The sequence below is a fragment of the Rhinolophus sinicus genome, chromosome 11 (assembly GCF_057876585.1).
Source record: "Rhinolophus sinicus isolate RSI-liver-muscle chromosome 11, RSI-T2T, whole genome shotgun sequence".
Taxonomy (NCBI): domain Eukaryota; kingdom Metazoa; phylum Chordata; class Mammalia; order Chiroptera; family Rhinolophidae; genus Rhinolophus; species Rhinolophus sinicus.
The window spans coordinates 10,447,394-10,464,279 of NC_142511.1; the positions used below are offsets into that span (position 1 = coordinate 10,447,394).

A 16,886-nucleotide genomic window follows, 5' to 3' on the forward strand; every position below is an offset into this window, starting at 1 on the left:
GGAATAAGCAAGGGAGATATCACTTCATCCTGTGTAAACTAAGTAATAACAGCACTAGTAAGGTGCCCTGAACACAGCCCAGGTGTCCTTCATAAGACAATAAATAATGACATATTCATATGATGGAAGATTGCTCAGCAATATAATAGAAGTACTGATCTATACAACAACATGGATGAATCTCAAAAACACTACGCTAAGTGAAAGAAGCCTTACACAAAAAGTACATGCTATGATTCCATTTATATAAAGTTCTACAAAAGGCAAAATCAATCTACAGTAGAAAAAGTATCCGGACAGTGGTTACCTTTGTAGAACAGGAGACAAAACCACCTGGGAAGGTGCATGAGGGAACTTTCTGGGGTGACAATAAGGTTTATATGTTGATAGGAGTTTCTGTCACACAGGTATACGCATTTGTCAAAATTAATCGAATGTGCAGTTAATTTTGGGCATTTCATCATATATAAATGTTATGTTCAAAGAAAAACCAAATACTGACTTTTAGTTAATGATATGCATGCTGAAACATTTACAAGTATTTTTGCCTGCAAAATACTTTGATCATCAAAAAATAAGATAGACTGATGGATGAATAAAGAGATGGACAGATAGTCATAAAGCAAGCATAGTAAAATATTAGTGGTAGAATCTAGGTGGTAGGGATATAGACAGTCAATGTAAAATTCTTTCAATTTTTCTGTATGCTGAAAATTTTTCATAATAAAATGTTAGAAAAAAATCAAACAAAAATTAGTACACCCATGTTCACAGCAGCATTATTCACAATAGCCAAAATACAAAAGCAACTTAAGTGTCCATGATGGATATTTGGATAAACAAAATGCAGTATACATATAATGGATAGTATTCAGCTTTAAAAAGGAAGGAAATTCTGACACATGCTATAACATGGATGACCTTTTAAGACATTATGCTAAGTGAAATAAGCCAGTCACAAAAAGACAGATTCCACTTACATGAGATATTCACATTCATGGATATAGAAAGTAGAATGGTGGCTGCCAGGAGCTGGAGGAAGGGGTGGGGAATGAGGAGTTAGTGTTTAATGAGCGCAGAGTTTCAGTTGGAGAAGACGAAAAAGTTCTGGAGATGAATGGTGGTGATGGTTGCACAACAACGTGAATGAATTTAGTGTCATAGAACTATATACTTAAAATGATTAAAATGCTAAGTTTATGCCACGTATATTTTACCACAATAAAAAAATAAGTTGCCAAAGCTCATAAGATTTTCATTACTTTCACTATTGTCTAATTTTGTATTAAATATGAGTTTCTGATGTAAAGTACGAGTATTACATAGGCTTGATTTTTAAATGGTGATCACTGCATTAATGCAAATGAGCATAATTTGACATTTCTCAATTATTAGTGTGAATAAACAAAATTCCTTCAAATTAATATTTTCATCAACAATCAACCAAAATAACATATACTCAAATGTAAAGTTATTTAAGAGGATTCGTTTTCTTCTTCCTTCCTCAAATCTTAAATAAAAGCATAAATTTAGCCTTACTCTACTGACTCTGCCTCTTAAATCTTTTGCTTTTTTGTTAGGTTAATACTAACAGTTTTGCCAGATTTTGTAACAGTTTGTCAAGACAAAAGCATGTAAATTGTATTCTGATATGAGCCACAGATTTAAAACAAAGCAAGAAGGGAAAGAAATGGAATCAAGAGAAAGTTGACCTCCTTGAAAATAATCGAAAGGATCAGTAAACACATGTGAAAATGGTGTAACAATTGTACCTTCACAAAGGTAGAAAGGAAAGAACTTAACTAGAGACATAGCCCAACAAAAGAGGAATTTGGAAGTGCATTAGATAAGAATCTATAGAAAACCAAAGAACTGTACTTGCATGAATGCTTTTGGGGGGAACGATGATAGACAGCTTGCATTGGAATAATGTCATCTATTTTGTTCAAATGTTATTATATTGCTACATTTGTCCTAAAACAAATTTAAATTATGTAAAGATTTAAAATATTATTTAAATATCATCAATAAGCACGTATTTAGTGTCTATTGTATATGTCACTGACTTGAGAAATGTGTGTGACAAGAATTACACAGACATAACTCGTGTCTGATGACTGATAAGAAAAAAAAAGAAATATTCTGCTCATATTTTAAATATACTTTACAAATTATTTAAATCATTCCTTATCCTTAAAAGATTTTTTTTTTGGAAAAACCATAAATATTTGGCACATGTGGGCAGCTATATTAATGTGGCTCGATAAAAACTGAACCGCCATGTAAAAAACTTAACAGGCTTTTAGATTTTCTCCTTTACATTTCTCTTCATATTATCTCAATTTCTAAACATTTCTGCAAATGGTTAAAAAAAATGTAATAAACGTGGTAATTTAAATTTAAAAAAATGAGTACATATAACACCATGATGCAATAAACTTGGACCTTAAAACATCTGATATAAAGACAGCTTTCTGACTAGTAAGCGTAACCATAAAATGTTTTTCTATTAATATAGAAAAAATATAGACAGTGTCCTAATTACTATATCAGTAGGAAGCACCATGTAATTTTCTCAAATTAGGAATATATGCCGTACTCTATTAGTAGTAATTACAACTTGAATAAAGCTATATATCAGGAACTACAGTTATGCATAACAAAATAATTTCATTATGGAATATCAATATTTTACTTAAAAGGCATCATATATATACACATATGTGTGTGTTCATATGCTATGACAGTTATAGATCCAAATATATGCATTTCAGGCAATACAATAATTGTGTTTATTTTAAATATGTGGGGATGCAAATGTAGCTTATCATTTTATGACTGTAAGTAAATTTCTTTATGTGCTCATAGAAAATGTTAAGTGCAATAAATGTAATTGCTAGTCATCTAAGGGCAAGACTGAAATTGGGTTGAACCTGCTAGATAAACATTTTAAATAAAGTCCTACCCCACCCCAAAGAATCCTAAGCAATCAGTAGAGAAATATCTCAAGTTCATACATAACATAGTCAACACAAAGAAGAATTGGATGTCCTTTCAAAACTGTGATTGTTACCCACCTTAGAGTTGGGGAAGTGTCTTTTTTCTGATAAAGGAGTTCAAAAAGTATTTAGTTAGCAACTTCACTTTGAGGGTATATACTTTTAGTCCATCATCAAGGCTTACCAAGCCGTGTTATTTGCCAGAGCTTTAAATATCGTGAAGCAGTACCATTTATCTTATTTAGGATGTTAAGTTTAATTCTAATTTTAAGCTCCCATCTCCCTTATGTTCTTAAATTAATTCATACAAATCCCTGATTAATAATAAAAGAGCTTGCCATCAGTATTCAAAGCCCAGCCTGAGTTGTCATGGCTGAGAGGGCAGAAATCTGCTTGGAGCAATGAGAGAACCCAACTGAATTCTTGGCGTCTCAGTCTATGAATGTGTAAGCACTTCATCTGTTCATGGAAACACAATGTTCTGGCAGGCTGGGGGGAAAGGTGCCGGCTGGTCAACAACCTGGAGGACCCGGAAACGCACCACATCAAAGTAACTGGATGCCCGACGCAACACATTTTACAAGGGTTCCTTTTAGTTTCACAAAACAATCATGTTATTTAGCGTAAGTTATTTGTGCTCTCGACATTTAGCTTATCCCTATCACTGCTGTCCAACAATCTTTGCAAAGGTCATGTGTGGATTTGACTTTTAGTACTATTTTTATACATTTGTCCAAACCCATAGAATGAACCTCAAGGTAAACTAGGGACTTTGGGTGATTATGATGTCTCAATGTAGGTTCATCCTTGGTAAAAAAATGTACCATTTTGGTGAGTGATGTTAGTAATGAGAGGCTGTACACATGTAGGTGATGGGGGTACATGGGAACTCTCAGTACTGCCTCTCAATTTTGTTGTAAACCTAAAACTGCCCTCAAAATGATTAAACTGAAAAAAGAGGTAAGTGGCTTCTTACTCATTTCTTCATTATATTATCTTACTTGCTTCATATTACTCATTAAGAACAATCAAGACAGCTAAAACTTATTGAATGCTTACTATGTGTGTGCCAGGTACTGTATAAATGCTTTATATATATGAAGTCACTTAATCCTCAAAACAACCCTGACACAGGTATTATTATCCCCATTTTACACATTAGGAAACTGAGACAGAACAAACCTGACAGACGTCATATGCCTAGTGACAGACGTCATATGCCTAGTGACAGTGCTATCACTTGAACCCATGCAGTCCAGCTCATCACCATTATATTTACCACACTGCTGCTACTTATTCATTCATTCAATTCTCATTAATTCGTCAACTTTTCTGAGCATGTGAAATGTGCCAACAACTGTGATGGAAACATTTTCAACAAGGAAGACTTCAAAACATTTACCTTTCTCAGGCAGCTACTGGAGGAAATGCTCCACCAAAACCAGGAAGTAAATAAAAGGGGGAGCTGCTGGAGTAGATACTCCATCAAAATTGGGAAATAAACAATAAAAGATGAAGACCTGGGATCCACAAAACAGAAGAATCTAGGAAAGAAGGGAAGAGAACTTCCAGGACAGTGGTTAAGTGTAATCCCAGGGTGATGTCTATGCACAGGCCTGGAAAGCAACCAGCCCAGATAAGAGATGCAGAAGAAAAGAGGAGTTCCAGAAGGGATACCACTAAAAAAGTATGGGATTGATCACCTGATGTGTTTGACTGCACTGAGAAGACCTCTGTTGGGCAATCTTAGGGAAGAATTAATGAGAGAAACATAGAAGACTAAGAAAATATAAAACCAAAAAAGGAGGCAATTATTAACCTTAAGAGAAACCAAATGTTGTACCATGCTATGTAGATTACATTATCCATAACCATGTAATTATTCATTCCCTTGCCTTACTTCTCTCTGATCAGAGCACACTTCCTACCGTACTGACCTGGGGCTTGGCCTCGTGACTGGTTTTGGCCAAAGGAATGTGAGTAGATGTGACACATGCCACATCCAGGCAAAAGCTATAAATGTGTTTGTGGGGTCTGGTTCTGTCTGCCTTTAGTTTCTGCCCCAGACAGTGTCTATCTACTGAGACTGTATCTCAGAATGAGAAGATACACAAAATCAAGACGAACTGACCCCAAACTAGGCTAGTAGCACCCAGCAGAGCCTCGAGTGATCCAAAACCCATGTGAAATATGAACAATACATATTTTGTTAACCACTGAAATTTGGGGCTGTTTTTAGCTACAGCAAAAGCTAATACACATAGTATAGTCCATAGCTCAGCAATGAACAATATTTATATAATCATAATAATTATAGTCACATAATTAATTCTATTACATGATTAATTATATTGTAATTAATTATATTATAATAATCGTTGATTCAACAGAGATTCAATCAGAAAGCTGAAACTAAAAGTTGTGATATAAATATGTTAGAGGGCAAGGAGAGAGATAGGGTAAGATGAGTAAAACAGCTAAATCATGATATAACAGAAGAAAATCAATAATGCCTAAAATTGGAAAATCAAGAGATACAAGTGTATTATTAAGACTTATGTAGGTTAAATTGAAAAAGAAACAACTAAAATAATTGAAAGTTTTTGCCTTAAGGGGATAAGAATCAAACGTGAGAAAAACGCAGGTAAGGGAATGGTTTTTTGTGTTATTGTTATAAGACATACTTGTATAGCACTATTTGATTTTCTTTGAACTATCTACATGTATTAATTTCATAAAAATCTTAACTCACGAGCACAAAAATGAGAAATGACAAAATCAAGGGAAGCAATCATGCCTGATCTATTAAAAAAAAAGAAAAAAAAAGTATTTTGATCCTAAAAAGCAAAAAAAAGACCCCTAGTTGGAATCAAAAGACCTAGTTTTACTATTTCACAATCTGGCTTCTACTTTTCTCTAGCTACATCTTTATTGGCTGTTTGTTTCTTTCCTCAGGAGAGAACAAACAATATTACTGGTCCCCCCTTACTGTGGAATTATAGTTTTACATTTTCAGTTCCATCTGTCATTGACAATATGTTACAGGAAAAGATGGTGCGTAAAAATGAGATAATATTAAGGGCTAACCTCTATAGAGAGCCCTCAATTAATACATAAGTTGATTATTTATCTGCTCTACACATTATCGATGATCACTGCATGTCTTCTTCCTAACAACTGCCATCTTTTGGTCATTTCAATCAGCTTTCACTGCATTACCAAAGAATGAGAAAAATGATTAAAAGGGAATTAGTAAATTTTGCTCCTTTTTAAACTATAATTCGGGGACAATTTAAGCTCAATACATAAACAGTTTTATTCACAAAACAAATAAATTTAAGAACTAACATATTTTACAAAATAATGTAGTATAGGATCCCTTTAAACAGCGGGCCCACATTTAAATGATTGGATTTACCAAAATTCTGACACAGTTTTCTAGAAATGTATTTATTGAGCAAAGGACGATATACCTGTTTCAGATATAATGACAGAAGACACTAAAACCAATTATAAATATTTTTGTGTTACCTGCAGATTTAACTCATGTCAATAATCTCTCCCTTTATCGTGAACAAATAGAAGTTACCTGAGTACTGCATGTTTCATCCAGTAACTTCCACAACATGGACAGAAATATGATGGATATACATGCAGAAAGTATCTCAGCTGGGGCCACTGTCTCATTTAGACATTCTGATATGCTCTTAACCATACTGTACTTGGAGTTGTAGTTCATGGGCTTGCCATTTAGAAAAAAGCATGGGGGCAGAACAACAAAACATAAAAAAATAACGAACAGGGCATGCTTTTCATACCTCTTCATCTTTCATGTTCACATCCGCATTTTTCGATTTGATGACTTTGGTTATATGGTCAATGTTGTTTTCCCTGCAGTAATCAAATATATTTTTGTCTTCTTCCCTAATTAGAATAAAAATAAAGTGTTTGTGTTACTAGGTAATACATAAAAGTTACATCTTTTTTAACCTAACTTGTTTGCTGCTGACAAACTTTATAAAGAATTTTACACGAACAAGAATGCGTTTTCAATAAGACATAAAACATACGACCTCTGAAAAGATTCAAGTTCTTAGCAACTATAATGATAGGAAAAAGCTTCATCGCTTCAACAAGGTACACAGGTACTAATATAACATCTTGAGTTGATTTTCTTGGTGCTCTTCCTCTCTCCAGTTACTTTTACACACTGACAGGTACATATTTCCTCTGACTCAGAATTTTCAATTGTAGCACTGTAGTAGGAAGGTCATTTACTGCTGTCTGTACAGAAGTATCCAAAGATCAGAAAACAGTTTACTACTGTCTTACAGGCCAACAGAATAAGTTGATTGTTACCCAAGTTTAAAATACATTCTTTAGTGTATCTGTATAAAGTAATTTTAAGGGAAAGATAATTAGCAAGTAATTTTCTTAAGAAAATTAATAAAGTAATTTTCTTAAGGGAAAGATAATTAGAGCATCACAAAATTCAGAAATCCTTCATGAAATAACAGAAAGGCTTGGAACAAAAACTGGGACGCGTACTATGTACCCGGCACTATTCTAAGTATATCAATATACTAAATTAACTTACTGTTATCCAACAACTTCACTTCACAGATAAAGACATAGTTAAGGAGAGAATATATGACCTGCCAAATGGCACCACGTTCATCAAAAGGAGAACAAGTCATTCAGATCAACTGTTTGTATATAGTACATTTGCTGTTATATCAAACTATATCTTGACTAAGCTGCAGTCTATTCCAGAATCTAAAGCAGTTCTTAACACGAAGTCTATGAGTTCTCTAAAATAGGATACAGAATTATCTGTGTAAATGCATGTTCATTTTTCTGAGTGTGTGTTTTGTGTGTGTGGGGGTGGGTGGGGTGGGGTGGGGGGCTGGTAGCTTCAAAGAGATTCTAAAAAAGATAAGTAATTTGGAATATTAACAACAAAAAGGTTCTGTATGTGGACTGCATTTTCTGGACAGGACTATAAGAATGCAATTTAAGTTCCAAAAATTAAAGCTAGTGTGATTTATAATACCCAAGGCCATAGCTTCCATTATCAGAAATTAAAGTACCAGTAATGTGTAAGAAGGGTATTCATAGATAAGAGGGTCTGATTGTCCCTCTTCTGAATCCCAAATATGCATGTATATCTATGCCATAAGCAATAAAAAAATAAGCACAGTACAAACATATTTAACTTTTTATTTTGCTTAATATATCTTCAATATGTTTCTTATAGCAATTATTCTGATTCGGCATATGAATTTCTTGGAGGGCAGGGGGCACCTTTTCATCTGAATACGTGCTTATCATTGCTACATAGGACAGGCACATTGAGAGGTATTTCTAAACTACTTCAGGTATACAATGTAAACAATGTAAACAATTTGGAATATACAATGTAAACACCAAAAAGAAACTCAAGAAACTCACCGCAAATGTGCTACAAAGTTGAGTGACTACTATAAACACAAAAAATTAAGTATCAAGTAAGTGATACTCTTGGGCTTAGTTGTTTGTTACAGTTACGTAGCCACACTCCAAGCTTGACTATCTCACAGGCCAGCAACCAAGCTGTCCTAATACAATGTCACCACCTAGTGGCCAAAATGGACACATCTGGAGCAACAGCTTTCCCCATTTCCTTTCTTGCCGCCTAACACAGCACACAAATCAGATTCTTTTTCCCTCTACATTTCCCTGTTAATGGTCTTCCATAGGCAATCTTTCGCTCTATGTCCATACTTACACGAAACGACATATGCAAATGAATTCAACTATTACCAAATATAGTAGAGCCTTAATAAATGTTAGTGCCCTTCTACATCTTCTCTGTATCTTCCTTTCTCGTGATTCTCACCCAGTTATCTTTCTCCCTCTCGTTGCTGAAGGTGAGTGATAAGTTGATCATATCCATCCTCTATGGATGACGATGAGTTATGCTTGTGCTGCCAACCTCAGGGAGGTCCCACATTATCCCCAGCACAACACAGAGGTCTCTCTTTGGACTACTTCAACTTTTCTGAAATCGACAGATATATCTGACAGATAGTTCTTGATATATCTGAAGGAAAAAAATTACTGGCTTCCTTTGAATTCTCCTGCAATATAAGAACACACCCTTACAGAAAAGGGGGGTGGCGTTTAAGGATGGTCATCTTTCATTAAGCACAGGAAGGACAGATCCTTGCCCATTCCCCAAAATGCTATCTGCACCACTTCCGACAAAGATTGCATTTTCTTATGGTAAGAATATTTCAAATAGTTAGGTTTCATGGCAGACCACCTGAAGTCTACCTAGCTACTATTTCATCTCCCTCACAGAATTAAAAAAAAACAAAAAAACATTTATGGGACTAGCTCAGATACCTAGCTATTTAATAGATACATTCAATAAATATTTCAAATCAATTCATGCATTTATCAAACAACGAGCAATCAGATATAAAGCAGTATTCCAGTAAACAGACAATAAAGAATGATTTACTGCATGAATGAAAACACAAAGAAGAGTAAGCCAGTATCTACACAAGACTCGTATAAACAAATGCCACTAATTCCTCAGACTAAAGGATGTACACCTGCGGGGCTTGGGAGCACACAAAGACCTCTAAAGGGGTATGAGTTCTAAATAATGGTGTTCTAAAACCAACGCTGCTTTAGAGTCAATGAAGCAACAGGGTAGGTGCAAAATACACAGTGCCAAATGGACAAGTGAACAATGGTTGAACGAATTCATATACACTGAGTCACAATCCTCCCTCTCAGAATGCTACTAGGTCTGCGATTGGTTTCAGATAGTTAAAGGAAACAACCAGTTAGTTTCCCCCATGCCCGTTGTGTGGTAATGGCAACATCTTCTTGCACCAAGTAATAACTATTTTCAGGATGGGTTTTATATATGTAGTGTACCTAGTTCTAGGACTAGAAAATTCTAAAAGCCTTAAATAAGAAGCTCTATTTATTATCTTATTTATGTTGTTAATATGCTGTTAACATACTTTTTCTCAAGAAAGCAACAACAAAGGAAAGATCTGTGTCCCGGGTATTCTTGTAGATAACTCGTTATACTGGAAAAGTTATTCAGCCATGATTTATAAAGACACTAGTCATTGAAAATGTATTTTCACCTTTTAAAACCTGCTTAACTCTAAGAAAAGTTGGTTGAAAATTTCTGATACTTCAAATGCATGTAAGAAAACACAGTTCAGTTCTGATCAATTCCTGCAAAACCAGTGGCCACATCAGAAAAAAATCCATAGAACCCCTTGGCTAACAGGCTCGACAGAGCTGAGTTATATTCTCAACCATTAAGGTAAGTCTAAAATCAGTAAAAACAATTCATCCAAAGAAAACATCATTGGTTTATTGATAAGTAAAAGACTACAGTCTCTAATTTTACCAGTAAAGCACATTTGGAAAAACACTAAATGGAAAAGGAATTTAATTTAAAAATTTAAACTGAAGATAATTTACTATATTACTATAATAATAATTATCAAATTCAATTTCATTAATTTGAGATTACAGTGATTCTTCAAACATTTCAGGAGCACTATAGTGTAGCAATTAAGAGCAGTTACTAACCATGTGACATTGGACAAGTAATCTAACCTCGCTGAGTGTCAGTTTCCTCATCTGTAAAATAGGGATATTAATAGTATCTACATCTCACAGGATCATTATGAAGATTAAGTGAAATAATACACGTAACATATGGAGTATAATTATTAGCATACAGGAAGTGGTCAATAAATGTTAGCTGACATTATTATTACTTTAAGGTTTTAGCATATGGTGTAAGCTGAGGTCATTTCTCATATATCCTTATATAACACTGTCAATCAACTCATCTAACAAATATTAATTTGACCTTCAAGAAAATAAGAACAAGCTGATGTGGTTGGGGCAGAATGAACAAAGGGACAGTGGGGAGGAGGAAATGGGCATTAGATGAGATGATGAGGGGCTCTGGAAGACATCTTAAGGATTTTAAAATTTTATCCTAAGTGCTATGGGAAATCATTAAAAGGCTTTAAGCAGGGGAGTAATATGATGAGATCTGAGTTATAAATCTGGGGAAGAGACAGCACAGGAAGTGAGGAATCCAGTTCTCAAACTGTCCTGGTCAAAAGATGATTGTTTAAGAGTCGTAATGAAAGTGCCGACGCATGATGGTGATAATGGAAAGTGGAATAATGGGGATTGCTTTGGAACCTGAAGAAACAATTTCTGATATGTTAAGGGATGAGAGAAAGAGTAGACCAATGTGACATAGAGTGCTAGGAACGACATACCCATAACTATATGCACCTTTACACACACACACACACACCTTTCAAACAAGGTTAAGTGCCTAGCATTTCACAGGTACTACATACAGATAAGCATATAAGAATGAGAGTAGAGAAAGATTAAAAGGGTAGACAGAAAAGAGAGAATCAAGTAGAGAAAAGGAAGAGGGGGGATGAAAAAAGAAAGAAGAGGGAGAGAAGATGATGGTTTTAGTTCATTAGTGACCTCTTGTTCAAAAGAGGCTGTTGATATGCAAACCGGTGAATTTGCCTATATGTTTAGTTGGCACCATGCCACTGAGGACACCAGAGCTAAATAAAGCTCGTAAGAAACGGGTAAATATGAGAGCCAAGAGACTCTTACAACAGTTACTGTTTATGTCAAGACCCACTTGTCCCAAGGGACCCATTTTCACATAATCTATAATTATCTCTTTGCTTTAATCGCCTTGTCATTCCTGAGACTCTCCTGGGCACTGGAAGAGGAAAAGCTCATTAACTAAACCTTTTCTCCTCTCTCCAGCCACCCATGGCTTTTAATTGCGTGGTGTGTTATTATCTAGGAGTGCAACTGGGATCATTTTCATAAGAAAGGGAGGTAGAGAGGAGGAAGGGAGCCATGAGTCCCTGAGGTATGCTCCACAGACAAACCTTTGCTTTCTCAATTATTTATGCCAGCTGAGGTTTTACAGGCTGAATAAATCCATAACTCAAGTTCATTCTGAGCAGTCAGATTCTCAAGGGGGAGTTTCCCACTTGCCTATCCACACTTGTGTAGTCCTCAAAGAATAACCAGAATGTAACAAGACATATGTCATCCAATTTATCACCTATCGCCAAAGTGTTAACACAATGTTGATCATGGACAACACAGGGAAATAGGGAAAGATTTCACCATTACCAGCCAAACAGATGGAAGGAAGCAGGATAATCTTTTTGGTGCTAAGGGCAATGAGTGGTGTTAATGGGACAGTAGTATCCCAGAATGACAGACTATTGAAGCATAAAAATCCAAATATTCAATTGTTAAGATACAAACTATGTATAACACATACTACTGAAGCCTCAGAGTCTTATACAGATTTGTTAAAAACAGGTTGCTCTCAATCAGTGTGAAGCTTTGAATAAATAACGAAATGGAATTTTATACCACTTGATTTTATAAATCCCTTACAATAAAATAATACCTGTTGCAGTCTTTTGCTCCAATTACACCCCTTTCAGGAACATTTTAGAGTACAATTTTGTGTAGCTTTCACGCTACTTTCATTCCAGTTCGATTTTCACCAAAAATACAAAATTAAAGCATAAAATAATCACTTTTGTTCTAGCTTTTCATACTTATATTCTTCTGTTTTATAATCAGTACTAGAGAGCACCAATGAAATATTTATAAAATATTTTCAAAATCCATTATTGTTTAAAATTTTTAACTTTATAACTCAATGATGAAAGAATCTATTTAAAATTCTACAGGCTTTTGTGTCTGACCACGGCAGTGACCTCTGGTATTTTCTGCCAAAACAGTTCATTTGTCTCGCAGAACAACTAATCAATTCCAGAGCCCATCAATCATTTTAGTTGTATACTGGTCTGCTCTTGCTCAGAGAAGGTCCAGATGGCTGCCTGTGTAAGTGGGATTAATAAAATTCTGATAGATTACATAGCATCAAACTACAAAATATAACAGGGGCGATAAAATCTTACTGTAGGATGAGATGGCTATGTACACGCTTCATTTATTGTATTTTTAATTCTTGCCCTAATTCTCAATTTATGTGCCAACTGCTAGATAAAACCTTCTAAGTATACAAATCACCAAAGTGATTTCTTGTTAAGTGAGTCAGTCTGTGTAGTACAGAACCAATTGACTCTTTGCAAAGCCCTATTCTTATTAACCAGAGCTTTATCTGCCAGTCTGCAGTATAAATGAAGCACAACGGATCTCGACACTAGAGTAACTATCTGTGAGTTGCAAGATTTCTTACTCTCTTGCTTCTATAGTTCCAAACACAGATCTTAACAGCACTGGCTCTCCCTTCCGTTTTCCATTTTCTTCTGCAAAAACAAACAGTCTCTACCTAATTCTGTAACCAGACTAACGTGTGATTTTAGTTTCTGCCTTATGTCCTGGGTCTCTGTGGGGAGTAACAATACTAGTAAAAGCTAACAGTGACAGAGTAACTTATTTTGTGCCAGATAATGTTCTAGGGTGACTGTGTGTACGTATTCCTATACCCACATATGTGCTATATGCAAAAGTTACCCCCATTTTACAGATAAGCAACTTGTCCAAGGTCACAGAGCTAATAAGTGGTAGAACCGACATTTGAATGCCAGAAGTTTGGCTCCATAATTTTTTGCACTTAATTACCTCACACTATATCCTTTCCATTACACTACAGAACAATTAACTAGCTTCCGAAGGAGAAAATGGTGTCAGGGCCCTGAAATATTAACATACAGATCTGTACCTATGACATTATAGTGTGACTTTCTGTGACAGAGTGGAAATAAAGGTCAGAATCAAAGCAGGCAGAGGGTAAGCTCAGAATTGGCCCCAGTAGCCCTTAGATTAAAAACATTTACAGTAAAACTAAAATGGGTCCTTAACTTATCACCTACGACGCACATCAGTCAGGAAAGCTGCCATAGCAATTGTGCCCGAGCCTTATAAAAAGGGGTGTATAAGATACTGGTTTTCCTGATCTTTAAAAATGTTGGGGGGGGGGGAATGAGAGGTTTGTATATTGAAGTTTCCAAAACAGACCTTAAAAATACATTTTTATGTGCTTTTTAAAAACAATGGTTCTCTAGAAGAACATTTCCTTTCATTTAAGTTTACCATTTAATATTTCTGAAACTCTAAAACCTACTGTTACTTTCATCTCAATTGAACATAATTCTGCCAGGAAACTGCAATTAGCTTCAGTTAAAGCACAAGTTTCTCTTGCAAAAATATAAAACACCAGATACTTTATTTCATCAAAATATAAGCAAAATTTGATTGCATAAACTTCAACAAATAGCTGCTCCTTCACTGGAATAATCCAACATTTCAGAATAGAATAATTTTTATCATGATCTAGTTTGTTATGCTGGAATTCTGCTCAATTATAAAATGAATTTTCTAGTATAAGAAAATGACTAGTTGCTGTAATTTCTGATCTGCTGTCCTAATAGATGACAGTTGGTAATAGTTAAAAGGCTTTCAGTGGCTCTCCCACATTCATGTTTCTTACTGTTTCATATTTTAAAATACCTTCCAGAATACAAAGATTTAGATCATATCATAAGAACACTAATATTTATTTATTTATTTATTATTTTAATAACACTAATATGTAGATGACTTAATGAAATAAGGCCAAGACTAACCAGTTTTGCCTATAGCGGATGCTCGTATTTCACTCGATTAACCAATAATGTTTATTAAATATACATGTAGATGTCAAAAATATGGAGAACATACTATTCAAAGGTGAAGAAGCAGAGAAGCACACATATCCAAAATGTTTTGTGTCATCAATTCATCATAAATGTGTATTGAGTTGAATTAAAACCTCTACTTTATGAAAGTAAGTGATATTATTTTGTTACTGTTTCTCATGATCAAAATTCTACGTATCCAAGAGTCACTTTTTTAGGAATTGAATGGAGTTTAAGCAGGTAGGTTAACTCTTCCAATACAGTTTAACTCTATCTTAGGAATATTCCAATTATCCAGGTACCTTCTCTCACTTCACCTGGAGAACGTGTGATTTGTTTTGTCTTCTGTAGAGGTAGTGTGGTCAGTCAGGTCACTGGACATTTCAAAAGAAACTGTATTCAGCATGCCATTTTGAAAACTACTAGAGTCTGGGGGGCCTTAAGGAAATTGGCACACAAAAATAAACATCACTATTACTTACAGAAAAGTGACTGATATTGTTAGAAAGTATGTATGGTGATTTTAAAAAAGCAAACTCAAGAAACTATCTCAATTTATTTATCTAACTAGGAAAGTAAAATAGCCTATACATTTTCGTAACTGCTTAGGAAAAGACGTGAGGATGTGTGAATCACAGGAAAACCAAACCCACACTCTCTGCTTTATGATAGGGCTACTAGGATAACTCTGTGTGAGCAATACTGCTAAACCATCAGCTCCTTGGGGAAGCAGCGTGCACACCTCCCAACCTCTGGCACTTCTGCTAGATCCTTGTAAGTTCTGGGAACTTCCTCAGATAGTGAGCATACAGAGATGCATAAAATACGATCCTGGACCTCCACAAACTAAAAGGTTAGTGAAAAGAGTAAAGTTTTTTTGTTTTTTAAATATAGTTCAATGTGGTATAACATGATAAATGCTATAAAAAAAAGTGTGAACGAAGGACTATGGGAAAACAAGAGAAGGAATGACTAACCTCTCCAACACTTACCATGTAGAAAAATGACTTGATTGAACAATTAATAAACTCTGACTAGTAGGGTTAAGGTTCTAAGACACCATTTGTTTTAGAAGACTTAAGATGGACTACACAATTTATAAGAAGAACCCCCAAACACTTTCTGAATATATAAGAGCTAAGGGAAAGGCTAATTAAACTCTAAAAATACTTTCTAAACTATGTTTCCTCAAAACTGCATGGATTCCTCAGAATTCTCAGGGACCCTAAAAGGGATCAGGTGGCAAATGTACTCCAGGCCAGTAGCAGTGTTAAAGGGTATCTTTATTCCCCTCAATTTTCCAGCAGCCTTCCCCCATCCCACGCCAAATAAACATTTAATCTAAGTAAAAATGGTGGGCTTCCTATGCAAATAGATTCAAGACAGGACCCCTAGTATTAACTAACTGGTTATGAACTGGAAACTATGAGCTTTTAAAGGTTTTGATTTCATAGTGGTATCAATAACCTTCCTCCTAGAATGCTACCCAGGAGTTATCACCACTTCTTTATGTGGTGCATAATATCAACAAACTCTTCTGTTAGAGTGAAGCATACATTTTTGGTACAATTTCCTCTTCACTCTGTTAAAACAGATATTTCCCTTCAATAAATTTAGGTAATCCCCATTTTCCACTTGAAAATTACAGTTCATTTGTATCATTTTAATGAGTAAGAAAAATTCAGGTATCTCTAAAAGGGTAGGAGCACCAGAGATTCCTATTTCTTGTTTTTATGTGTAAAGTAACAAACTTAGACAAATGTGTCACATGATTTTAAAGCAGGATAGAATCATTTTCCTGATTTACACAAACACAGTGCTGAAAGAAAATCCAAGAAATTTTATACATAACATACAAAATTTAAGACCTTTGTTAAACTATACAAAACAACTTTAAATGTCTTTAAATTGTGGTAAAAAAATGCATAACATAAAAGTTACCATCTTAAACACTTCTAAATGTACAGTTCACTAGTGTTAAGTATATTCACATTATTGTGCAACCATTCTCCAGAATCCTTTTCATCTTGCAAAACTAAAACTCTATGCCCATTAAATAACTCCCCATTTCCCACTCCCTCCTGACAACCGCCATTCTACTTTCTGTTTCTTTAAATTTGACTACTCTTGATATCTCATGCATATG

The 16,886-nt window shown here is 34.9% G+C and overlaps 1 protein-coding gene across 1 annotated transcript in view; it reads right to left on the minus strand.

The window, feature by feature from the left end:
• ACBD6 (acyl-CoA binding domain containing 6) overlaps positions 1 to 16,886 on the minus strand; it is a 142,345-nt gene that overhangs the window by 71,408 nt on the left and 54,051 nt on the right. The window contains exon 5 of the mRNA XM_019733268.3: positions 6,818 to 6,923. Within this exon, the coding sequence (XP_019588827.2) occupies positions 6,818 to 6,923 (106 nt within the window). The remainder of the gene's footprint in view (positions 1 to 6,817; positions 6,924 to 16,886) is intronic.